The sequence below is a fragment of the Sphaeramia orbicularis genome, chromosome 22 (genome assembly GCF_902148855.1).
Source record: "Sphaeramia orbicularis chromosome 22, fSphaOr1.1, whole genome shotgun sequence".
Lineage (NCBI taxonomy): Eukaryota > Metazoa > Chordata > Actinopteri > Kurtiformes > Apogonidae > Sphaeramia > Sphaeramia orbicularis.
In genome coordinates, this window is record NC_043978.1 from 34486888 (window position 1) to 34514596 (window position 27709).

Consider the following 27709-nt stretch of genomic DNA (forward strand, 5'->3'; position numbering starts at 1 on the left):
TCCGGGAGTCTTTGCGTCCATGGTTACCAAACACAGGCGGAAAACTGTTTCTATTTAGGACTGCAGTCTCTAACTTTGAAATCACTATTTCTTTGAATTAGTCAAACTTTAGGAAGCAGTATGGAGATTATCAGAGGGAGTTTAGATGACATTTCTCGACCTGCATCGAGCGAACAAACAGGCAGCCGTGTGTCCAGCGTGTCCTTGACCCATAGTGACAGAATGTGCCCAGCAACTCCCTTTTCCCTCGTCGTTTTGACCAATGATGCTGCTGATTTTCAGGTAACTGAATAAATGACATTATGAAATACAAAGTTTCTGATTATTAAGTTGGATAATTTCCAATAACTTAACAACACCATTTAGGTCCAGAGCAGCTCTGAAGGAACAATGAAAAAATCCTCCACTACTAATCCTGATAATAGTGAGTATGTATAACTGACAACAGACTGTAGATAAACTTTTGCAAATTGTTGGTGAATTCAGTGGTATTCATAAAATGACCCTCCCTGGAATTTCTTCTTTGCTTAGCTCATTCTTTTGTTGATACTACAAATGATGAAGATGATGATGATGATGATGATGATTTAAAACTGCAGAAAGCCATTGAGGAAATGATAAGACTTGATGAAATATTGTCTGCAACAATTTGCAAACAACAAGAAGCTAAGCGCCAAAGGATGGAACTCAGAGAAAAACTCTGGCAAGAGCTAATGGTAGATATAATCTTTTGTTTTCACTCTTTTACATTATTATTATTATTATTATTATTATTATTATTATTATTATTATTATTATTATTAGTCAGGACTGATTTTTCACTCATGGTGTGTTGTACTGTGTGTACATCTACAGCAAAACAGGTCTGAGGGTCGCTCTGAATCTGCCCATGAAGCTCAGAACACAAAGTTATTTCTTGCTTTGGAAGCATCCACAGCCAAAGGTAAACAGATATCACAAGCAGATTTCACATTGTAGTATATACGGCCGCTGTGAGATTGTAAAATACAGTATATTATATATTAAAATACATAAATTGTATTTTAAGGGCTGGAGGAGGAGAAAGACTTTGAGCCAGTGTTTGATACTCAGGTTCTTGATTGTGATGACCAAGACCACCGGCATGTGGAGAAAAGTGAGTTTGCAGTTGAAGAATATGACAGGAAATGCAGCAAGCATTTCATGAGTTTGGATTCTGTTCTTTGCTGTACTACATCAATTGTGCACTTGATGGCAGTGTGAGCCTTAGAAAACTGTAAAGCTGCTGGTTTAAAACTTTGTGTAGACTGATACTGGCAGCAGTCCAGTGGCATTACAACAGTTTTCCAAATGTGACTGAATAAAAACTTATGAAAATATTAAATATAATTTTTTTTTTTTTTTAAAATGGCAGAAAAAAGCACTTATGTTTGTTAGAATTGGAAGAATATTTTATTAGAGGTTTGACTTATTTTTTTATATGAACCTTCTGGAATCTGAAGTGTGGCTTTCCTAACAGGGGAGAATAGGTCTGCAAGTACGATAAAATCATTAGAAACAGACCATGAGGAGATAGGAGAAGAGCTTTTTAAAGGCAGTCTGTGTGGAGCTTCCAGAAGCAAGAAAAAACACAAGGACTTTGTCAAGAGAAACATTGAGGTATGTCAAAGTTCACATCGGGCCAAATGCAGTGGTGGGGTGTATCGCATGACTTAGTGCAAGTCTTTTGACTGTTTGTTTTTCCAATAAGGAAAATATTTGTCCCTAGTTCAAGAAAAAGACATACTGGAGCCTTATAGGGCACTACTGGAAGTAATTGAAATGTGATCTGAATTATGCTTTTTTGAATAATGATTTATTCTCTCTAAATATTGTGTAATGCAACAGCTAATAAGTGGTGAGGGGGGCCAAGTGCTTTTGACCCAGACAGAGAAAGAGCGTCTAGCCGAGCTCCTCCGAGAAATAGATGAAGAGGAAGAAGACAGTGCCAATGGTGCGGACGGCGAGGTAGGCTGACATGAAGTCCTAACTGACAACACATGCTGAGGATGAGTCTCTCTTTTGCAAGTTTCATAAAACTTCCTCTCATGTCTAGAGGCATTATGTGGTGCATCACTGCAGCCCATGATCCCATATACTACTTCTGCAGCACCTAGGAAATAGTATAATACACAAAGCAGATATTGTATCCACTGTCTTATAATTTAGTGCATGCATAGTTTCTCCCATAACTGCTTTTGTTTGAATTTGTATCATTATTTGGAATATTTAGCTTTTTTTTTAGGAGAGCCAACACATCAGCCATACCTTGGCCTTCAGAGCAGCACACACTAACATTAGTCCAATCTCATGTTTTTGATGACTCCTTGGCAGCTGAGGCCCTGACACCACAAAGCAGTTCAGATTATCAATCAGATGTCAAATGCCATACTTTGTTCACATGGAATGCAGTATGTTATGGATTCATCGTGATTATGTAACGCTTCTCTGCATGGCATTTTATGTGAAATTCAGAAGCCAGTCTTTTTATTGACTCCAGTTGCACTACCAACTGAGGATATACTGATACAGCCAACAGCTAACAAGATGTGTTCTTTCCCTTTGATGATACATCTAAGACTCTGTACCACCTACAACACTGAAGACTGTTCAACTGGAAACTCATCTACACCATTTTAATGTCAAATGTCTTTCATTTGGAATTTTAATTTGCTTTATTAGCTCTTCTGGCAGCTGTGAGGTCAGTTTGGAGTCAGATGGGACAGAGCCTGTTGGGAAGTGAAAGGGAACATACTTACCTTTCACATAAGGTTCCATTTAGCTTGACCCCGACAGCTCTGCATCCGTGAAACAGCATGCCAGGTTTTTTATGTCTTGCTGCTCTATTTATGATGTTTGCCTTGACTTTTAGAACAATGCTGCAGTAATTGTGGTGGCAGATACCAAAGTGAGAGGAGTGCAGATGCTCAGGGTTTTTGTATTGGCCGGAGGAAGACTTCCTGTTATTGCGAAGCATGCTATTATGAATCCCGTAACAGAGCAAGCACATTATTTATGTCACCAGGACTTTGGCAGTGATGTGTTTAAAGTTCTGAAGACTTCACTGTTTCACAATTCCCCAAGACACATCAGCAACAAGCAGCTCCTTACTGTTGTCTCAGAACGTCTTGTGATGTTGCTTGTTGCTGTCTCTCTGACGTGCCTCAGGATTTTCACAGTGCATTTCTTGTAACCAAAGGTAATAAATCAGTGTGTAATCGCAGAACATTTTCCTGCTCCTGTGGGGCTAATCTCCTACCTAATGCCCACTGATGTAGAGAGTGTACCTCCTTTAGGCAGAACACAAAAAACACTACTGTTTGATGAATAAGTAAATAGCAGTTCCACTTCAGAAATGTAACTGAAGCAGTATTCCACATTCGTAAGCATGTTTCACCCTGGTTGCTCCTCCAACAAATCTGTTTTTTATTTCCAAAAAAGCTGGATTCCTCATGACTAGATTATTAATAGGTCTCTTTTAGAGTAGTGCAGAGAGGAGGACAGTTGTAGAATTGTGTGTAAGCTAATATTTTGCCTTTAACTACATTAAATATCCAGTTAGAATCTAAAAGAATGCATAAAATATGATATTATTGTGTATTGCCAATCTGTAATTAGTTAATTAACACAGACTATCACGATTAGAAGATATTATCACATTTATTAATGATTGTATTTGTAGTAAATATTTCAAGTGCATACAAACATAGTTTATATTTAAAAAGGTTGCTTATGTAAATGTAATTGTGTGTGAGGTGACTAAAAAGTGTATGTGAATGGTTTGCTTGGATGTTTTGTGTTATAGTGAAAAAAGAAAAAAAAATACACATATATACTGTATACATACATATATATATATATATATATATATATATATATATACACACACACACACAAAAGTGCGTTAAAGCAAAGGACATGGAATTAGTTTAATTATTAGTTGGTAAAAAGGGGTTGGGAGTCTATAAGTTATACTTCCTCTCACTTGTTTTCGAGTGCCGAAAATGTTGTTTGTTTGTTTAACTAACTAACTAACTAACTAACTAACTAACTAACTAACTAACACTGTGTCACTAACTTGCCATGTCCCAATATAAATGTCATCCTCTATCCTTAGGGGTATAATGGAACTCATTGGGGCAGTTAGTCATGATGAAGGGGAGATGATTGTTAGCTAAGATTGTGAGATTTGTCCATAGCTGACACACAGTGTGGAGTATTGATCACCCCCAGCCCCCGTACACCAGCCTGAAGTGGATACTAAGTGATAGAATCAGTTCTTCTTGTTTATCAAATGAGCTGTAAATAATTCAGGGCTGTTCATGATGGGACATTGCTTATTTTTTTGAATCTCCTCTTCCAGGAGGACATGTGGGCTGTGTCAGTCTTGACAGGCCAGGGTTACACCCCAGAACCGCCTGACCTCAAGCAGCTGAATGACATTGACTCCAGAATTCGCCGCCTTGTTCCTGTTGAAGAATTTATCTCACTGCAAGGGTCCCATGTACACCTTAGCATGTCTCAGGTATGTTTCAAACAACTGTACTGATTTAACAAAGTGCCAGTAACTCAGGCACACACTATCTGTGGCCACTCTTAGTTACCTCAGCAAGTCATCAGTAACGGCATCTTGTAAAATCCTTTTTTACTGACACTCGGGGTGTCCCACCTCTATCTGGATGCAGCATGTTGTAAGCTGCTTTAATTTGTCTCACATTACATGTAACTTTTCCCCATTTCATTAAGAACACACCTTCCTCATGGGCAATTGTTGCTGCTGGTACATATGTAATCATTCTTTCCTCATTTCCAAAAGCGTATTGTTTCCATAAAAGTAACACTAGATTTTATGAGTACAGACACATTTGACTGTTAACATTTAAATTAATCTTGTTCCACTGATGCAAATAGCAGTAATCAGCATTTAAATACTGAGTAATGTTTGAATGTAGACTGTAGATCGGTATCATATCAAACAGCGGAGAATCAACTTAACAGATATTTATAACTGTAAAGATTTTCCAGGCCTTGGTCCTGGGTTTGGGTCTTCTCCTAGACATGAGCTCAGCGAGTTATCTCAGGACTTTATCTCAAAGCCAGATGGTCTCATCATTTGCGAAGTCTGTCAGTGAAAAATTATGTTTTTGATGTCATAAATTTTTCATAGCTCCGTTTTATGAAAGCAGGGTGCCATTTTCTATTATTACTATTGGATGTAGACAAGGAGACACAACAACATTAGAATCCCAGTCCTGGAATCCCACATGATCTGTGTAATGAAGGTTATAAAAGGTTAAAGGTTAACTCACTTTATTATCCCCAAAGGGAAATACGGTCTTTGCATTTTACCCATCATAACACACACTCAGTACCTAGTAGGTAGTTTGCATGTTATTTTAAAATTTGGGAGCTTTATAGTGTAGTTATGTTGTTGGTCTAGTCATTAGACCAATGCACAGTAAGTTTGGTTAATGGCTCCTAATACAGGGCTACTGTAGTACTTTATATTTTTCTGTGTAGGAATTTGTTTAAAATGATAAAGGTTCTCAGTGTGTTCAATGTCTTTAGGAGATGTAGATTTGACCTTTTGACACAATCACAGTGTTCCATAAAATAGTAATACATTAAAGCACTTTCCCTTTAAAGGTCAGAGTTTAAAGCTATTGATTTTAGGAACATTTTATTTAATCCACATCCTGACAAGAACCTCTCCAGTTCACTCAAACTCAAATACAACAAAATCTGGAAATGTCACGAGAACTGATCGACTCCACCCAGCAGATAAAACTCTCAAATTTGAATAAACAACATGTAAACTACTTATAAAGACTAATATCTGACAATGTGTGAAGGAGAACAGTACACTTCTGTCATAGTGATGTTTAATGTAGCCTTCAGTTCCAGAATGAATTCTTCAGTGTTAGTCCTCCCTTATGCAAGACTCTTTTCACATTGACTTTTGGCTAATAGTGACAAACTGTGATAATACTGGGCAGCTGCATGTGTTACTGTGAGTAGCTTACTTTCTCTCTGTTCCCACCCTTTAATCATCGTGCATGGTTAAAAGAGTATTGGGAAAAGTGAAATTCCCCATCATCCATCCATCATCTGCTCTCCATTAGTGCTGAAATGGCTAATGTGGATATTCCTTTTCAAATGATGTAAAATATGAATTAAATGAGACACAAAATGGTTGTCTCTGAATTGAGTCTTTGCACATGATATGTTCCAAAAGTGGAAATAGTTCCATTTTTAAAATGGAAAGGATTTGCTGTTCCATGTGAGATGTTAAAGGTTGATGAGCTCCTCACCTCAAGGGCTTAAAAAGGAGCCCTTTCTTTACCCCACCTTAATTCTGTCTCACTGCTGTGGCAAATATTGAAGATAAAGTGCAAACACTAAATCTCTTTCAGAGCCATTCATTCATTCCACATTGGTGGCTGTAAATCCTACAGGTGGTCATAAAAATAAATATGCTTTTGTTTTGCGGGTACCTTTCTTCTTTGGAACCGCCTTCACCAGTCAGTGTTCCTAAATGAAACCATTTGGACAGCAATTCATGGACCTGCTTGTTTGGCTATTCATTCCAGAGCAGTCTCTAATGTCCACATACCAGATCATCGTATCTCTGTTTCAACACCACTGATATCCCCACGATACTCAATCATGGCCCAGATTTTCAGTGCTGCTATTGTCTCCTGTCCTTTGTTTCTGTGAGACTAATCAGCTGTCATGATTTTAAGAGGAGAGGGAGTTATTAACTTCTCCCTGTTGAGTACTTGCTCAGGATCATTTGGGGCTTGCATCTGTGACTTCAGATTTAGATTCAGCCCTTTCCCAGTAAGATGTAACCGATACTCTAAGATACCAATACATTTCTGTGCAATCACCTTAGTTGCAGTTAGTGAATAAAGAGGTCCTCGGCCTGAGCCTGTGATAGTGGAAGGAGTCTGTGATGCCTGGCACCACTGTGGATGCTGCCACAGAGACAAGTCAGCCCCCTGTTAGAACATAATTACAGAGAGGAGGTAAAGGATGCCAGCTCCAGAAAAGGAACAGGCCTTTCCCTTTCATTTTAGGCTACATTCAGAGAGCAGGTCTTAATGCACAATTTGGATATTTGGGTGGAATCCGATTTTTTTGTGTGCTTGTTCATATTACATATTAAATGCGACTTCTATCATTTTTGAGGACAAACTGAATGCAACCCTGAAGTGACCTAGCTGTTCAGACTGAAGTCACATTGCAAAAAATCAGATACATATTGGATTTAGGACCACATATGAAAGTGGCCTGGGTTGGATTTGAAAAAATCAGATTTATGCTATTCAAACTGTCTTTAACAGATCAGATACAGGTCACATATGGGCAAAAGAATTGGATTTGGGCCACATTTGCCTGCAGTCTGAACTTAGCTTTAGATGCACTGTATTAACACATGAAGAAGTGCTTAATACATACACTATAAAAGCTATTGTAAATGGCAGTATCCAACATTGCACAATATGGCATCGCTTTATTACTTGGAGTGATAAAGTGCATGGTAGCAGGTGTGAATGGTCATTTTAGACTCTGCGTTATAGATAAAGTTTATTAAAAAGTGCATATCAGAAGCAGACTTTGTCTTTGAGGGTTTTTTTTCTGCTTTTCAGTAGAGCACTGGGAAGGCAGGTGCATAATTTAATGTTTGTACTGAATGAAAGGGTCACAGAAAACCCATGTCATAATGTCATAAACCACAGTATCAGATTCTGTGGAAACACAGTATCACTCATTACTTAACCACATAATGATTCATGGTTAAAGGCTTGATGTGAGGAGGACTTACTCTCTTTTCCTCTGGCTCTTTGATTCTTGATGATAGCAGAAAGGTCTGTTAGTTACACTTGGAGGACTTGAATTGAATGGAATTAACTAAACAACTGTTTCATTAGATACTTTTAATATTGTGCTTATTTAATATTGTGCCTACTTTGCATTCTTCAGTTTTCTCTCTTTTCTCAGGCTCCAGCTGAAATAGCCTTTCTGTCATTAAAAGCACGTGTTGGCACATAGGATGAATGTACAGTACACCCCTCCTACTGTACCACTGTGTGGTAATGCCTGCACCACCCACAGGCTGAAGCCAGAAGAGATTCTGTCATGAGGATTAGCCCATGTTTGGTGTTTTGGACATGGGTGTTCACAGATCAGAATTACATATGCCATTCTGTCAAATGTGGTTATACAGTGAAAATTAATAAGTGGTATTAGGGTTTTCAGCCTGTTTTTAATTGCATCAGATCCCTTCTCTGATCAACAGGGCTTCGGCTTGTTGTGTGTTTACATAGTAACTCCAGCTGTGTTTTTGTTCTGTATTGGTTGGCTATATTTTGATGTAAGAGCATGAGGTCACTTAGTCATATTGTGTGGTTGCTGATGAGCACTCATGATTTTAACTATAGTGAAAGTTAAGTGAAAGACCAGCATTTTGGGGAGAGAACGCCCTTTTGACCAACACAGTGTGGTCAGTAGTTTACAAATTTGTCTTATTTGGGCCTCACATATTATTAAGTAGTGGTGGAAAAGCTTTAAACATGTTTTATTCATCTGAAATGTGGGTTAGTCTTTATTTTGTGAAATCAAATCTGAATTATATGAGATCAACTTTGATGTGCAATTTACATCACATGTCAAATAAAAATGAGGATATGGTCAAACATTTAGCTTTATAAGTAATTACTTCCTTTATGTATTGTGGACCTTGGCTTTTAAATAAAAGCAGGCCTAGAAAAAAGACAGTTTACTGCACAATAATATGCATATATTTTCTTATGTATCCTTTGTGCTAAGGAAGGAAATGTCCTATCTAGAATGTGATGTTCATATTGCCACTAAAATATTAAAAATATACTAGTCCATAACAGATTTGATGTGAATTACACTTTGTTTCATAAATGAGTGGAGTTTTGCTTAATCCAGAACTTAGCACTTATCATTGGCAGTGAGCTTTGTTGTGTCATTATTATATTTTACAATGAAACGCAATGGAATTCACACAGTTTAACTAAAAGTAAATGCTAATGTTTGCAGCAGATATGGCCACTGCCATTGAGAGCTGGACAGCTACATGGTGAGAATGAAGATGTCAGGTTGTCATGTGGCACACTTGTTTTTAATTTGGCTGAGTAGAAAAAAACTCCACACCCTTCTCCACCCTGTAATTCCCATGAGACCCACTTTATTGTCTTCTTATAAATGCCTCTCCCACTGGTGTTATCCACAGCAGCAGTTGTATAAAGTGGTTTTGAGGTCTTTTTTCCCCCTGTTGTGGTCAAGATCTAACTCCTGACTGTTCCACTCATTATGACACTTTATATTGACTATCCAGTCGCAAAGTCATCTGGTAACCATAAACATGGCTTAAAATATTTCCTAACCTCTTGTATGTATGATCAAAATCAAATGACATAGCATTTTATGTGTAAATACACTCCATTCTAATCTCTATATAGCTTCATGATCACTTTGATTACCTCCATAGTTCTACAATATGTATTTTTTCTATGACAGTGTCCAAGACTTTGAACTGATAAAATTCCAACATGTTGTTGTGCATGACAACAAACATAATACATAACTGAGGATTAGAAGAGCAAAATATGTTTACCCTCCATATACTTCTGATATGTATTTCACATGACCTGCTTTTTAAACTCTCTGTAGATGGATTCCTGTCTGTGTCATTATTTGGCAAACACAGAACTTACTTTCGGCCAAGGTTTCAAGTGTTACCAGTGCTAGTGAGTCTCTCTGAACTGTCGTAAAAGTCATAGACTGTGTAGTATTTACAATGGTTCAGAGGATCACAAATGCAAGATTTTTTTCTTTACAACCAGGCCACTGCAAAAACCTCAGGATCAAAGATTTGAAAGTCCTTTTACATCAGCTTATCATTCTTTTAACAACATACTGAGAGCACACAGGTGTTGTAGATATTTTAATGCAATATCACATTCACATGTTCTTTTTTTTTTTTTCAGGAGGTTTTGATCTTTGCAGTAGACACTTCTCCAGACCACCCTCAGTTCTCAAAAAAAAAAAAAAAGAAGTACAAAGTCCAGATGACCAATAAGTGAATCTTCTAATACTTTAGGAATGTTTAGCATTTGCCAAATTGCCAGGGATCCAAAAAAGTAAAAAAGTAAAATAAAAAAAATAACTTCTGGAGTGGGGAATGTCGACGTGGATACAAGCAAACATACTAAGAGGCTTACTTATTGATATATGATATATGAATAGATATGGACTAACTTTGCAGAGGGGAGACAACAGTGACAGTGTTAAGGGTTTTAATGTGCCTTGTGCAAGAAAAGTTATTCTTGGTAAAAACATCTGTGCTTGTCAGATTTGGACCAGGGTCAGCATGACATGGTAGGCAGCTTTGTTGTACCACATCTGCGTCAGAAGTTGGTGCATGGCAGTATGTCATATTTGGGTAAAATATTAGTCTCAGAAACATAAAAAGAAGTAGCAGAAAGTGAGAGAAGTCAAGACACTCTGAACTATGGCTTCTGAACAGCTTACTCCTGAGCTTTCACAGGGATTGCTCATGGCAAGGCATGTGGACAGGCCTTGGCAGGTAGCCTGGGTCCACGTGGCACAACCAGAGCTCCTACTATATGTCAGATTTGCAGTAAAGCAGATGGAGGGAAACAAAGAGACACAGAAAGAGAAAGGGAGCGGTGTGCTGTTCGTAACAACAGTCATTTCTGGGTGAGTCAGCATGGCTGGCGCTCTTTTATCATAACAAAACTGTCCCTTAGTATTGTTTGGCCCAAGTAGAGAGTAAAAACACTGACTGACTGGGGAAGGGAGTAGATTTTACAGTTAATTGGAATCATTTTAGTGAAAAATAGTTGTCAGCTGTCAGCTGTGGAGGAATTTCATTTAATTAAACACCATCAGATATGATTATCCTTATGTTTGTGAAGCAGCTTGTTCTCCTCATGTATGTAATCAAACTTGGAAAAAAAATATTACAGCAACAAACTAGCAAAACTCGCCTAACTTGCCCCAACTGCCTATAAATTGGATTCATTGGAGGAACATAATGTAGCACTACCGTTTTGGATTGCATTAGATGAGCTATGAAGTGGTAATTCATTGTTTAATAAAAACATGCTGTTTTTACCCCTCGGCCAAGTTCTGGCCAAAGGGGTATTGTAATCGTTTTGTTGTCTGTCCGTCCATCTATCTGTCCGTCTGTCCATTCAGCAACATAATCCCATTATCTGAAGAATGCATTGACATATCTGCACCAAATTTATACTGTGGCTGCATCTTGGCATGGAGCAGAAGCCTATTGAAAATAGGTGACCTTGACCTACTTTTTCAAGGTCCAGTGGCCTTGTGCAGTTATAATATCGGAGTACTTTCAAATATAAATATGCATGTAATAAGTTTTACACAAAGACAATCTAATCTAAATTATAGCGCAGTAACTTTCAACAGAATCTTACACTTTATTTGGCCAAGGGGCAGGGGCGCCGCTTACCAATTGTGGGCCACATGAAAGGTAAACGTTGTGGACCCTTCATAAAATTCAGTATCTTGTCAATCTGTCGGAGCGGGGGTAAAAGGGGGGCATAGGTAGGTGGGGCTGCAGTCCACACATACAGTCACTTACACTAGCGTGAAACGAAACTGAAACTTAACATACTGAAACTTAACATACTTTCAACGTCCAACTTCTAAGCCTCTCTTACATGAAATTTTCACAACTTCTAGCCTGTATCCACTGAACCCCCTCCACTGCTCTATGGGCTCCACACAGATGCTGGGCCCCATGAATTTGTCATGTTTACCCCCGCCCCCCCCCCCCTTATTGGCGCCCCAGCTGAGGGGTATTAAAAGTGCACAGCACGTTACTATTACTATTTGTGTAGCCAATTTTTGCTGAGTAACTTAATGTAAGTAACAGACACTTTTAAAACACACAAACAGATGGAAGGCCAATGAGCCAACTTGTGGCCACTAAATGCAAAAATTAACTGCTATTTACAGCATTGTCTACATCACATACAATGTTTTTGTAGGAAATGATCATTTCATTTCTTCTTTGTTTAGTATGTGTCATCATTTGCATCATGTTTATATGAATCTATTATTTTGCCGTCAATTTTAAAGCTAGTTAGAAACGTTTAAGGAGCTTTGTTTCAAAGACCACACATTGCACAAATTAGTTTGTTTGGAACATGCAGTAGCATTTGTGATATGTGCATTGACGGTTCCTTGGATTAGCTGTTTAACAATATGCTACCCCAGTTTGCATGTCATGGGTCTGTGAACCAGGGCTTTGGCCTCTTTCTTGTGGAGTCATTTCAGGCCTTCCACTTAATTAAAAACCGAATGCCCTGTGAAGCCGGTATAACCTGTTGCCCTGTATTAATCTAAACATCATAGAAAAATGCAAAAGATAATCTCCAGTACATATGATGGTGACCTAATTAGTAGTCTTGTTTTTGTTCCTGTTTGTGATGTGTCTGAGAATGTGCTTGCATTAGCTGATCCAGCTGTTATATTTGGCAAACAGCAGCACAGATGCAGCCCATATTGAAGCAGAGGAGAAGCTCCAGGCTACCAATGTTAGCGGCTGCCTTGACTGTCTAACAAAACTAATATGATTGACATGATATAATTATATGTTCTTTAAATGGGAACATCAAGATATAGCAGTAGTGTTAAGCATCCAAGATTTGTTTGGCATTAATTTGAAATGAAATGTTTGGCATACAGTAATCCCTAGTATTTTTCCCTATTTCGTCACTTTGGATGACATTGGACCATCTATCAACCACTGCAGCTGTTGCACACTTAAACCCCATGACAATGTCTGGATGGAATGCATTACCGATATTTAAAAAAAAAAAAAAAAAAAAAGGACAGGATATCAATAACCACGCAATAAATGAAAATGCATGCTTGATTAAAGTTATCTGAATGTCATACTGAATTAAGAAAAATGATTTTTGCTTATAGCAACTGGAAAACTATTGACAAACCTTAACTGTTTGATAAGCCAAGGACAGATCCTCAGGAGATTTCATATCACACACAAATGACCTTTTTCTCCAGTTTAAGAGCAAATATCCTGCATTCAAGGTACTCTTTGAACTCAGACTAATACTTTATATTTTTGGCAATCCATTTTACATAATTGATTATACTAATGTTAATGTTGAATTCTAAATATTGATTTGATATATGATCAGTAGGCTGATAAACTTTTTCCTCCAAAATTACATTTGATATGTTTTTCATACTTTTCAGAAAACAAAGTCTGGGTCTTTGTGGCCTTCCAGCTATACATAGGTAATATGAATATTTGATCTCTTCAAGTTGATACTCAGAGGAGAACCAATTACCAACATCTTGCTGATGGTCAGATAAGCTAAACCCTGGTCTGTCTCCATTGCTCTGTTTGGAAGTCACTCAGTCTAACCTCATATTGAGTCAAAGCTATCACACATTCCAGGAAGAGAAGTGCAAATACCATAATGAACAATTGGTGGAGTCTGTTAAGGTCAGGAAACATTTTTCCCTTACTCTTTTCCAAAAACTGAATCATTACTACAATTTGACTGGCACAGCAGCAAAGGCTCATCTACTTGCCAATGCCTTGGAAAGTGATCTGTTGCTCTGATTTATTATTATTGCTTAATCAATGATATATTTAGAAAAATGTGCAAAGTACTGCAGGGATAAGTTATAGGCCACTGAGTTTTTATGAAACAGAAAATGAACCAAATGGCAATTTAGCACTTATGATCTCATACTGTTTTTAATTCCCTTGTCCAAGTAAGCATGTAATTGTGCAATATAGTTTTTTTCAATAACATAAGATATCTTTTAATGTGGGATTTGGTTTCAAATATTAGAACTAAATTTTCAGCTTATTCTTGCATGCATGAAACATTACTGAGGGAAACATTGAATAGAAGTAATGCCGCAATTTATAGTTGGAGTGCAACTAACAAACCTCTCAGCTGTGTTTAATTTTTCTTTCCCCGTAACTAAGTTGTTGGAATTATTTGGCTAAAAAAAGCGAGGAGAGGCCAATAATTAAGTTATAAGGATAAAGCCAAGCTAGCTGATGTGTAAATTGCGTAGTTTCTGGTTTTGCTCTAATTTGGTTTAGATCAATTTGGCTTAAACAAAGAGACTTCGCCCTTAACTGTAATTATAGAATTTAGAGTTGTTACAATTACATGTTTAGCAAGAAAAAAAGTCAGTGTTTGATTAGTGTTAAATCAGTGCTAAACTCTACAGAAAAGCTTGGAGTCTGAAGTCCTTGAAAAGTAGGGCAGCTGTCATTTCCAAATTAAATAAACTGTTTCTCCCAAAGATCTGAGCTTTTTTAGCAACATGCATTTAGTGGTGTGAGGATGGTGGTAAAGCTAGACTTTAATTTTTATTTTTCCTGGTTGGAATGTCGTGTTTCTCACTCTGGTGCATGACAGGAGTCTGATTCTGCCTTGGTCCTGACTTTTGTAGTCTGGATGAGTGAGTCTTAAGTGAAGGGCTCTGGTAGCGACCACTTAAAAAGGGCTTCAGATGGAAGCTGTCATTATTTCCTTTAGGGAGACAGAGGGCACTGGTAGGTGAGGCCACACACTTTGGAGGAATGGTTTAGGAAAATATAAGTTGATTCACATTTTTGCTTTTAAATATTAATGCTCACTTAAATAAAGCCTCAGTGTCATCATTTAAATACTTTGTAAATCTATATCAGTTTGTTGGGGATGTCTGTTTTTCCTATGAACCAGGCCAGACACATTCATTCTTCTCAACTCAGTGGCTTAACCCAACTGAACTCTCCTATTCTGGGTTTAACTAAGATTATATCCTATCATAAATGTGTCACAATAAATTTACTGACGCTGTGTTTATATTCATAATTTTCCTATATTCCGCTGTCTCTGGTAGCCTGTTATTTTGTTGTTTGCAAGTTCATATTGAGATGTCTACGTTTTAAAAAATATCCATCAATTTCTACATTATTAGATTGTACATACGCCTGCCTGGCATCCAGACTAACCAAGGGAGATGAAGATTTTAACCACATGGCGCTGGACTGACACTCCAAAACAGCTCTGCGGTTGGCAGCATCCTCTCAGACTCAACCATTTTTTTGACCTAGCTGCTGCTTTTATAGAGTACTTGTATATTTTTAGAGGTCAGAATATGGCATTACCACAGGTCATTCCCTGGTCAGTCTCAATAGTATGGTTTATTTTTACTGTGTATTTTCCATTCTTAGTTGTAAAGAAATCGTTTTTTGGAAGGGGATAAAGAGTTTTGCCAGACTGATCTTTGAAATTTATCTTGAAATTTCATTACAGCTCCGTGTGCTTTTATTAGACATCTGCAGAAGCTATTCCTTTATTGTTTTTGCACGGTATCAGCAAGGTGTGTGACAGACTTACAATACTGATTCAGTATTCACAAGAAACCTGAAATCTTAATGTGTGTCATTTGAATGCACTGATTTCCTTTCACTCCACGACAAAGTTCTGATGAACAAGATCAATCCTGCGTTTAGACAAACATCTCATTTATCAGTCGTCTGTCTATGAATCTCTAAGTATGATTCTCCCATTTCCTTCTGACCCCTTTAAAGGTTTGCATTGGATGCTTCTTGCAGTTTGTTGAGTCAACCCATTGCACGTGTATGCCATAAATGTGTGATTTATGTTGGACCCCATGTGGACTAGCCAATGCTGAAGTGTTGGCCTTTCTCAGGTCCAATAAAACATGTTTGATTTAACTTATGGTGGCAATTACTATAGAAAATGTAGAAAACAGGAAAGGGCACATGGGGTAGAGTGTCTTGACATGCAGTTCATCTTGAGGACATACCACGGTAATGGCATTTTAGCAGATACAAGGGTAATCTTATTCTTGATGAATGGAAAACCTTAACACAAAGAATTTGTGATGAACTGTTGTAAGGTTTGGATCCCTTAAAATGTTCAAGTGACAGCCTTGAGCTATAAGTGCATTTTTAGATGCACCAAAGCAAGTCCACATGTGAGATGAGTTGTTTGCTCCTTGTGAGAATCAATTGTGTCTGTTGTGTATCAGGGCCACGGTTCCGAGGTTGGCTGGACATGTGACGGGGACCTGCAGCCAGGAGAGAAGGTCCTGCAGGATATAAAGGAGAGGAGAGGGCAGGAGAGGAGGCTACAAGAGATCCAACAGCAGCTGGAGATCCTGGGCCAAGGCCAGGAGATGACTGTGAGTTCAAAGCGGCGATATTCACACACACACACACACACACACACACACTAAAACACACACACACAATAAAACACATGCTCACATTCACACAAATGCTTACATCCACACCGTCTGTGTTGTACATTAAAACACTCCTCAGTGCTTCCATCCATAGACACGTGTAGAACAGATTATTACAAGCACACAGCTCATTCTCAGTCATTCTCACATGGGGAAAATGTAATCACATGCAATATTCATGTCTCCACAGGCCCCATTATTATGTTTTTTTCTCTTGCTCCTAGATTTCTTTTGTCTTTGAATATTCATTTACGGTGTTGTTTATATTTTTCGTCCCTGAGATTGTTTTTCAGCTTTGTAAGTGTGTTTGATCCAAAGGCAAACCTGGTAGTCAACTTCACTGATAGCTGTTTGTCCTTCACTGGGTTTCATTGCATTCTAGCATTCTTCCTTGAGATTTGAGATCCACACTCCCCAGTGTTTCCTGGAAACCTTGGAGCCCTGTCTGGTTTTAGGAGCCTCTGCAAAGTTACAACCACACTACTGTCACTCATTCTTAAAACCCTGTAGCTAAAGGCACAACACAAGAATGTCCCAAGAACAAAGGTGGATAAGTCTCTGACATATATATAACTTTTAAGAAAAGAGATTCATTTCATGTTTTGATGTTTTCAAGTGTTCAACCTGGGGGTTCTTCTTCACACTAGCATAGTGGTCTTCACACCCATTCACCACAACATGATTTACTATATGTACAGTATGTGTTGATGCTGAATTCTAAAGATGCTTAGTAATAGTAAGATAATAAAAACATTAAGTGGCAGACACACCCTCACATCAAACAAAACATTATGCTATGCAACTGTGACCTATTCCTGGCCTAATTAAAGACAGAAAAAGTGTCCCTAATTAAGCTTTGTTTGAGGAAACTATTTTCTCATTATGATCACAAAACAACAAAACCACCACCGATCTTTTAAGTTCTACATAACACTCTGTGCATTAAACTGTGTGTCTGCATTTTATGTACTGACACCAAATAACTGAGCCCAGCAAGTGCCTGCAATGTAAACAGCACACTCACAATGTATATTCTCAGTGCCACTGGGCTTGTTTTGTGGTAAAAAAAGATTTATTTCCATGGAATTTGTCTGGGAGGGCATTCTTGAACAGTTTCACACAGCTCCAGTATACTCATAAAGTTGATTTGTATAACATCCGTAATTCAACGTCTTCCCAGAGTCGGCTTTAACCTGAAGTGTGTGGCAGCAATGCAACTATGTGTTAGTTTTCTAACAGTATGATATGTAAGTAGACAGACATCAGTTTGTGAATAGAGTATAAGGCTGTTGTGCTAATTTGGACACTTAAGTAAAGCTAAAAACAACTGGTGAGGTGGTTAAGCTTAAAGACTGTAACCATCTTAAATCCTACTAATTAATATGGGTTATCTTCTAACCACAAATTTGTTTTTTTGTTGTTTATGGATTATGTGACATATAAACCTTAAGACTTTAGAGCTTCTGGATGGACTTTTTTGAATTGTACTCAGCTGTAGGATAGCTGTTTACCCTCTGTGTCCAGTAATTTTATGCTACGATAGGATAATCACATACAGCTCTATACTTAAAGCTATATTAGGCAGAAATCAGGGGAAAAGAGATTGCCAGAACCGAAAATACACAGTCTCCTCCTGTGGCTCACCCTCTCTGTCTTAAGCATATACTGTATATAATGACAGATGATGTGACTCTGGTTCATGGCATTATGGACCAGCAAAGCCAAAATGTCCTAAGAAGGGGAGCCTGCACAGTGGAGACACAGAGATTGGTCATTATAGCTGCCAATCACCTGTTTTGATCTCCCACTTCTGAAAAGAGATGTCAAGGGCCAAAATCTTTCATCGAAGGCCAGGGATTTTTTAAGCTTAGCCCAATGATGTTAAAACATATGACCTGCTGAACCTTTAACATAGACATAATGCAGTGTCAGTCTTCTCATCAACCTCTTGGTATGCAGGTGAAAACACGTGATGAACTCCTCCTTTTGACAGTAATATTGGTGCCATTATTTATTTTTTAGATGTCCATGGTGCAACTCAATAAGAATGTGTGTCCGTTGGTCTGTCAGTTGGTCCCCATTACTTTTCAAGGTTTGACTGAGCATGGACAATGAACTAAACAGTGTTTGGGGACAAAAGGTCAAAGGTCAAGGTTGCTTTGACCTTGTGTCTGTCTGTTCTTAATGTCTAAATGTGGTATCCCAAGAATGTCTTGAGGGATTTTTTTTTTTTTTCCACACCTAATAGTCTGGTAGACTCAATTGGGAACTCAGTTTGATTGGTGTTCTAAATGAGCCAAACTTTTTGAATAACATATTCCCCTCGTTTCCTGTGGGGGCGCTGCATCAAGGATTACTGAAGGAGAAGACAAGACAAATAATGAACAAGAAACCTTGGTCTTCTATTGGTTAATGCAAGAAACTTCTGTTTCTGCAGCCGAAAAACAAAACATGGAAGTCATATCCACCCACAATGCTTTGCGTTGTAGTCCACTTCCTGCATTTGGTTCACTTAAAGCAGATCGAGGCCTACATTTTTAGACAGACCAGAGTTCACTTCTTTGATCCATGTCAGAGTTTCATTGTGCATTCACATCTCCTCAAATGAACCAGATTTTCTGGGTAAATTAGCTAGAGTTTGATCAAACAGGACTAGTGTTAATACCCCATTAGACTCACTGATGTCCTGATTTGATTTTGGTGGCCAAAGTTCTGCGACCTCACAAAAAATAACAACTGCTAAAATTGAGAGAGCTGCCTGAACAGATTATGAAAAAAACCCCAATAATATTAAACCTCACTGCTATGGTGAATGCAAGACCATTTCCACACACACACAATATGAGAAGAACTCAGGAAACAGTTGTGTAGCTTTAAGTGAGTGAGGTGAGGTAAATCAGGGTGAGAGGAGACATGGATTAAGTCATTCTCCCATCATGCCTTGTACCTACCATGCAAGCCTGTCGGGGCAGTGTAATGAAATGCTTCAGTTGGTCAGGTCTAGATTCAGACACATTATGTGTCCAAAACATGATGTAAATAAAGGTTGTGACATCACATAAGCTTTTTGAGATGATGCCATGCCACAGTGAACATGCGCTGTAATCAAAGCTAAAAGCGATCCAAAGAAATGTTACCATTTGGGACATTTTTTTTGGCCAGGGTGTGCATTTTGTCTTGTGATGACAAGGGAGAGAAAATAAACACTGAATTCCAAAGAAGGAAACTGAGGTAACATGACTGTTAAGAGAATTTGTTTATTTTAGATTAGATATTAGATATTTTTCCATTTCCAGGCTCTTAAAATGTTAAATATACAGGTCTGTGTTTAGCCTGGCTGTTGCTTAAGTATAACATCTATTGTACAGGTGGAAAATATTCAAAGGTTAATCTCCTACATTGTGGTAATGAGTGCAGATTCCTTGCTGTGCTTCAGTTTGATTGATTCCAGAGTGTTGTGTTAAGACCTCAAATGTTATTCTAGGGATCTACCTGATTTACCTTTTGCAGTGATTTATGTAAACAATAGCTGTATTGTGTTGGATGCAGTTCTGAGACCAGCTATTTTGTGCGTCATTCCTGCTTCTCCTGTCTCTCAATCCAAATAGCCTTTCCTTCCAGTGAAACTCACCTCATGGCCTTTCCTCTACAAAAAAACACCCAAAAAACTGGAATTGAATGTCATTGTTCTGTGTCCATGACTACTTTAGAACTACAGTATTAAAAAAATAAACAGTTCTGAAGAAAATAGGTCAAGCTGAACATTTTTAACTCTTCTATCTAATAAATTTGATAGCTGACGTGGTGCTAGATTTCCAGAAACCTCATTTGGCTGGATTCCTGTATCTACTGCAAAAAGGAGGACAATCCCAACATTTACAGTAAAGCAGGACAGTTCCAACAGGGCAGTTTTGCTCTAATCAGGCTAACATCATCAATCATATTGTCTCTTGCATGTTAGGCATGATTCTTTGGCGTTCTAACTTCGGTACCAATTAGAGGATTCATGATTGTTTATCATGCCAGATAAACAATACTCCAAAGTAAAACAGACTGGCAAAATGACTTGATAATAGAAGAAAACACCATGGCAACACAAGGCACCTGCATCTGTCAGGTAAAAGTTAGTCTGAGTGGTTTCTGTTGAGCCCTGTCATTCTGCCAGATTTTCACTTTCACAACTCCTTTTTCACAGAAGCCTAGTCAGCTTTGACAGAAAAGAGGAGCCAGTAAAACAAAGGGATTGTCCCCTCAGCCTCCCTCACCCTCCTCTTTACTTCATTCCATCCAGGGCGTTTGGTTGTTAGCTTTTGGCTTGTCACACTGTCTGCCCTTGTTTGCCTCTTTATGATCTCCTGAAACACAGAAAGTTTGACAAAAAAAAGATCTCTCTGTAATTCTCTGCTATTTTTGTGTCAGTGCTATTCTAAATGAGAGGTTTTCCACTCTATACTTTTTTTTTTTTTTTTTTTTCGAAAATAGTATTGTGTTTCTGTAGAACTGGTGTTTTTTTTCTCAAGCCCTGAAAGGTACTTTTATTATTCCTCTCCCAAAAAGTTTTTCTGTCACTGTAGTTTATTTTCCTATGTTACCTTGGTCTCACACTTTTGCTTCTCCTCTTAAATGCCTTATTTTTCCCATTCTGTGTTTGCGTAGTTTTTAGTTTATTGTATTTCATTGGGAAATTTTTAATAACCTGAGAATAAACAAAACTCATTTTTGTATGAGAGTTTTATTTATAGCTGCAGTGCTTGCTAGTTTCTAGCCTCAGTGGGTAAAAAGACGACATAATTACCTTTCAGCATATTTAAACTCAAGTGTGTGAGAGGAAGATTTCTGCATCTACTCCCTGGCTGTGTTTTCAGGCTGTGATAATTTTCTGACACAGATTTTTGACTAATTGAAGGTGTTTTGAGACACAAAGGGGGTTAATTTGTGATTGACAGCTGAACATGATTCTGCTGCTCTACTCTGTGTTTCAACACATACAAGATAATAACAGAAGTTTGGCAAAGTGAAACTACCAGCATGAAATACCATTGTGAATCTACATCTGGATTTAGTGTTTTGATTTGGGCAGAGAGGAAATAGCTGCAAAAGGAATATTATGTTTTTTCAAGTTCTAGTGATCCTTTTTTTTTTTTTTTCACCCCTGATTTCACCTCCTGCAGCTTTAATGAATTTACCAAAACAACTGGGGCAAAGTGCATGTTGTTAATATTGGGGTGAGATGTGGGAGAGCAGGGGTGTCAAACTCATTTTAGGTCTGGGGCCACATTCAGCCCAATATGATCTCAAGTGGGCCAGACCAGTAAAATAATAACAGTGAAAAAAGTAAAATTACATTTTGATATTGTTTACCTCAACAAAGTTTCCAGAATAACATGAACAACTTGAAATTTCTTAAGAAAAACAAGTGCAATTTTAACAATATTCTACCCAAGTTTATCATTTACACATGTGCATTATCACTTACATTACAATTATAAATACACAAAACATTTAGTAACAGGAAGAATATTGTTAAAATTGCACCTACTTCTTTTAAAACATTTCAGGTTGTTCGTATTTGTTCAGGTTATCCATTGTTTTTGTAAAAGGATAGTTTCTTAATGGAAATATTTGTACTTTTTTGTTACACTAAAACAAATAGAACATTTGTAGTTGTCATTATTTATAGGTTATTATGATAATAATTTACTGGTCTGACCCTCTTGAGATCTAATTGGTCTGTACGTGGAACCTGAATTAAAATGATTTTGACACCATTGATTGTTAATATCTTCAGTGTATTTTTTGCATTTCACAAATTCATCCTGTGGGCTGGATTTGACCCTTTGGTGGGCCGGATTTGGCTTCTGGGCCACATGTTTGACACCTGTGTGGTAGAGTATATGAGCTGCTATTGCACTGTTGACTTGAATAAGGTACTCAGGAAGTCCCCAGGTGAATTATATCATTCACTTTATCTGACATCAGAACATCAAATCATGTCCTTGTATGGACCGGTAGTGATGTATTTATAATGACGCCACTGTTTACTGTAGAGTAAAATATTGCATTACCTCTAAATGGGAGCGCATAGAGTGAGATGAGGATTGTTCTTCCTCGCATTAGTGAAACACTGGCTCCAGGTCTGTGGCGGATAAAAGCTGAGGTATGTGACTAAAGTCGGTGACCTTGAAAGCTGAGTCGCCCACACTTGAGGTAAACCAGCCTTGTGTGTACAGGAGCCAACAGTGAGCTGCATAAAGGTGGTGGTCCACTGCAGGGCAGATAGCTACAGGGCTGAACAACCCCGGCTTTGTAAGATTCATCTCCTGGTGGGAAACTGATATGAGACAGTGAGTGAGATCCTTCATCTTCTAGCAGAGGTCAAGGTTTAACCACGTTGCCATTGCCTATTAGGTGCGGAACTTGAATCTTCTTTCTGGAGGGCAAACAACACATTGAACTCACCGTCGTTTCTGTTTCTTTTTCATTCAAACCATAAGAAAGAGGAATGAATAGTTCTCAGTGACAAATGACAGCATGCTAAGAGTTTCTGAACAGGACAAGACTTGTGGTTTTTCCTTACACTTATTATATTTTCCCTGCACGTGTTTTTTCAGGCTAAAGGCCAGAATGAGATAGATGTAGAAAATCCTCTGGGTCAGAATTGCAGGTGGTACAGCACAGGGAGCAGTGAGAGTTGTCTGTAATACTGGCACTTGGACAACAATTACCAGATATATGGGACTTAAGCAATGATTTTTGTGCTAATGCCATTATATTACAGAGTTGAGACACTTACACTGTCTTTCCATAAATCTGTCAAACACTTGTAATTTTCCCAGAAGAAATGGGAAGTGTTGGGTAAATCTATTGATTCTCCGCTTTCAGGTTGTATTTCACATGTGAACGCCAAAAGATGTATGACTGCAGATAACTCTAGGAGCAAGCGTAGCAGATCATGCAGCTACACGTGTTCTTTGACTTGAGACCGGCTGTTGCAAAATCCTTATTTATGCGTACACTGCTTCTATTTAATAGCTCCTTTCAGCAAAGTCATTTGTAGCCATTTAGAAGATGAAATACAGTTCTACCAAAAGTTACATTTTTTCATGTTCTTCGGTTTTCTTGTGGAATTACTCTGATAATGCTGTTTACAATAATCCAACCATCAAGCTCATCATTTTGTATCCTGTCTTAGTGATAACAAGTGGAAAGATAGGCATTTTCTTTGGACAGCTCTCTTGTAACAGTAACACTTTTCTTTGCTAAAATTAATGTTATGTCTTCCCGGCAGCAGAAAAGAGCTGAAGGTCCTGTATCACTTTTGTTTGAGTGTCTGCACACACAGCAGACAGACAGTCATACAGGAAAAGGCATATCAGTCACCCACAGACACCTTTGGCCTCACTAGTATTAAGGGGCACATGAGGTCAGACACTTTTAAGAACTCACAGCATTTTGTGAAAGCAGTAAAATCACTTTTTCTTTCACGCACCTCTTTCTTCACCACACTGCTGGAAAGACTTACTTGTAACTCCCATTTCTGAGAAGGCTGGTGTTAGTTAAATGCACTTTGGCTGTAAAAACCTCAGGCAGTAGGACATTTTTACTACAACATTTATGAAAACTCAAAATATTGATGTTCACAATTTACCAGTGATTTTTTTTTTGTTTGTTGTTCCAAACATTTTAAGCTGCTGCAGAAGCTTGAGCATGACTGTGCATATTTCTAGAATAGCTGCCATTCTCAACATTTTGATACTGGCACATGGAACAAATGATTAAACGTTGGTGGTGATCGGGAGGGGTTTACCTTCACCAAGGAACGGCGGAGGTTATGTTTTCATCGGGGTTTGTCTGTTTGTCTGTTAGCACGGTAAGTCGAAAAGTTATGGACGGATTTTGATGAAATTTTCAGGAAATGTTGATACTGGCACAAGGAACAAATGATTAAATGTTAGTGGTGATGGGGGGGCTGATCTGCCTTGGCGGAGATCTGTGCTCTCCAAGTGCTTTTCTAGTGTTGTCACTTTAACATAGCTATTGCACAGTCATTTTTCATCTAGAGTTGAAGGTCAAGTTCACATGCAAAGGGCCGTGTCTTGCTAAGGACAAAAACATGCTGTACAACTGGGGGCACTGAGGTTGGAATGCATCCATGGTACCTGTGGTCTCCTGTCAGTGGGTTGAAGATGATATGCACTATCTGAACAATCGCATGGTCATAAATGAGAAACATGGCCCAACCCATCATGACCTAAAGGGTGTCGTTACATTCTGAAGGACTCTGAACATGGACCGCTTAGTCTGGTCGAGATATCTGTCAGCAACTGTGTCCTAGCAAGGGGCTGGAGAGTTTCAGAGGGTGGTCTGGTCAGAAGAGGTATACGTATGATCGATGAAGAGTATTACCTTTTTCCAGTGGGGATAGATGAGATACAGGAATGTGATTTTGTCTTGAGTGACTCAGTAGGGTGTGAGGAAGAAAACAACGCCCTGAGCACGTGTTTGATGACAGAGGCTCTGAGATAGCTGCTGCAGGCTATATTTTCCTGACACCCAAATTTCTGTGTAGGTTTTACATTTGTACAATATTTATGTATTAGAGTTGTATTTTGTAGAAAAATGTTTAAAATGTATCCAGATCATATATGATTCCTGGTCATACTAGTGTCTCCATATCTTCAGTATTAAAGCCATGCAGAGAAATGTGATCAGGATATCCCTACTTCACAGCCAGGGACATTCTGTTCATTGTGGAGAAACTATTAGTACACACACTGAGAGTATAATGGCAGTGATTATAACTCATCTTAAATTTAAGGTTTGGCCCTCCTGGATACGTTTTTGGTGTAACGCTTATGAAAGGCAATGAGTTGATGATATTGGAACAAATTGGCTGTTGAGTTACAGCTGTCTAAACATAGTATTGCTTTCTCACACCAAGACATGGCAACTATCTATGCACACTTAATCATAGGTAAATCAGTCATGTCCTACTTTACTTTGAGGTAAAGGAATTAATTGTTCAGTTAAGAATAATTTTAAATCAGAAACTCATTTAAAATTCTCAAATTGTTCCTTCCAGTCAAGTTTAAGAGGGCTGGCTTTTCTCCCGTAACTCACACAGTTTCCCAGAAGTTGCTCATAAGAAGTCTTATCAACAGAAAAACAATAGTTATTTCCATCTGAAAGTATTCTTAACCAGACAGTGTCCAACGAAGCACAGGACACACATTATTATGAAGAGCCACTGTTATCACAGGTCATGCAGTGATGCAAAACAGATTTGTCAAAAACTCACTTCTAAGGCCAGTGAAGGATGTTTGGAATAGGAACAAATCTAAGGAGGATGTTAGCGAGATATCAGAAGTTAAACGGAGAATACTCTTCACCTCTTTAATAATAAGCATCTGTAACCCTTTAGACATTCTGAATTCTCCAGTCCACATACACACACATACAGTCTGGATTCATACATATACCTCTAACACACACACACACACACACACACACACACATATATGTATGTATGTATGTTTGAAATATACAAATAACTTGACACTGAATTAGCTTTTGCATAGGTTTTGTACAAATTTCAAAATGATGACTGTTTTATTGTATATAAGTGTGAATGTGTAAATGTGAGAGCGAATGAATAATGGATCAGTAACGTAAAGTGCTATGGGTGCCTTGAAAAGTGCCATAGAAATCTAATCCATTATTGTTATTATTATTAAACAATGGCTGAGGATGAGATGGAGCCTTGTGTTTATTAATAAAAATGAGCAGTACTTGAAATGGTTTAAATTGGGTAAAATTACAGGAATGTTAATACATAGTGCAGACCAAAAAAAAACTCCCATATAAAATATTTCATTGGACTACCTTTCACTTTGATTACAGGACACATTCACCATACTATACACCATACAATGCTTATGCAGTATCACAATAAATAACCATTGTTGCATTCATTTTTTGCCAAGATTGATGATGTGGCAGAGTTAATCCACTGTATCAAGTCCCCCGCAGTGCATCCCAAAGATCCTTAATGGGGTTCCGATCTGATGGTGTCTCATGCTCCCTGAACCACGCATTCACAAGCCGGATAAGCACAGTGATTCCTGGCATTGTCCGATCTTGTTGCTCTGAGAAATGAGAAGCTACTCCCTGCATCAGATAGGGTTAAAAAACTTGTTTCCAGCTGAAATATATTAGTCACTGCTATAATTACCCAATGGAAGGCTCTTAACCTATTTGTTAAACCCAGGTGGAGACCTACTTTTGGCTGGGCTGTGTATCATACTGTACATTGTCTTTGTGTTTCTTTGTAGGATGAGTCACCAGACCTTGCGGAGGAGCAGTTGCTAACCCTGCTGGAGGAATGTGAACTGACAGAAAGCTGGAGTCAAGACCTTGAGATGAACACACCATGAGAGATAGATCCTTCCTGAGTTCAGAACATCCATCAAAAATGCATGCATCAATGTTATATTATCCTCAAACCCCAAATGACTCAATTTAATATGTACTGTATGTGTAAGAGGGTTCAGGAAACTGCAGATCTGTTTTAAATTGGCACATGACAAGTCTGTTTTATGAGCAGTAGCCAAATATGAACTGACAGTGAACACAATAACTCAGTACCAGGAGACCTAGGATTAGGCTAAGATTAATCCTAATTGGTCTCCATGTTTTCGCTAAGGTCCTGGCCTGTGTCCCATTGTTTGTATTTATGAGGAAATAGAACAGCAGGGCCACCCTTTGTATTCACCTAAGTATCATAGATGAGAACAGAAAATTGCTGTCATTAAATCTAATAACTGGTTATGGTGACCACAGAATGTTCTTCTGCACACATAAACACTACCGATAGAAGTGGGTCTATGGGGTGAAGTCTGAACACTATAATGTATTGAAGTTGAACTCTCTTCTACGAAATATAGTATGTTTCTGTTCGTAATCTTTCAGCAGATTCAGTATGTCTTTTAATGAGGACAGAGGGATCATACATGCTTTGATGGAGAGATAGTGAGATACAAAAAGCTCAGACTAGTCAAATGCATTCCATTCATTCTCTCCCCAATAGGTGATCTGCTTCAGAGTAGCTCAGATTAGTAGGATCTTCTGAAATCAGACCCCATGTGACCTCTCTGAGTTTAATTTTCATTGTTTACAAAAGAAAGCAATAGAGTCCACTGACAAAAGATGACCCATGTTGAGCGTTAAGTCCAGCTTTTGGTTTGTTTGAGATATTTGTGGAGCTGTTGACATGGTTCCTATTTGCTCATGTTTCCACAGTGTGGAGTAGCTAGTCTGCACCTGGTTGACCTAAGCCCCGTGGACACCTACA

The 27709-nt window shown here is 38.3% G+C and overlaps 1 protein-coding gene across 1 annotated transcript; it reads left to right on the forward strand.

Moving 5' to 3' along the window:
- The first annotated feature begins 16 nt into the window (after window positions 1-16).
- On the forward strand, window positions 17-27665 carry fsip1 (fibrous sheath interacting protein 1). Its single transcript, XM_030126654.1, has 10 exons — window positions 17-282; window positions 367-424; window positions 532-716; window positions 856-943; window positions 1049-1135; window positions 1499-1638; window positions 1867-1986; window positions 4382-4543; window positions 16144-16296; window positions 26691-27665. Exons 1-10 carry the CDS (start codon window positions 121-123, stop codon window positions 26790-26792), a joined length of 1257 nt encoding a protein of 418 aa, XP_029982514.1. The 5' UTR covers window positions 17-120; the 3' UTR covers window positions 26793-27665.
- Window positions 27666-27709: the final 44 nt, after the last annotated feature.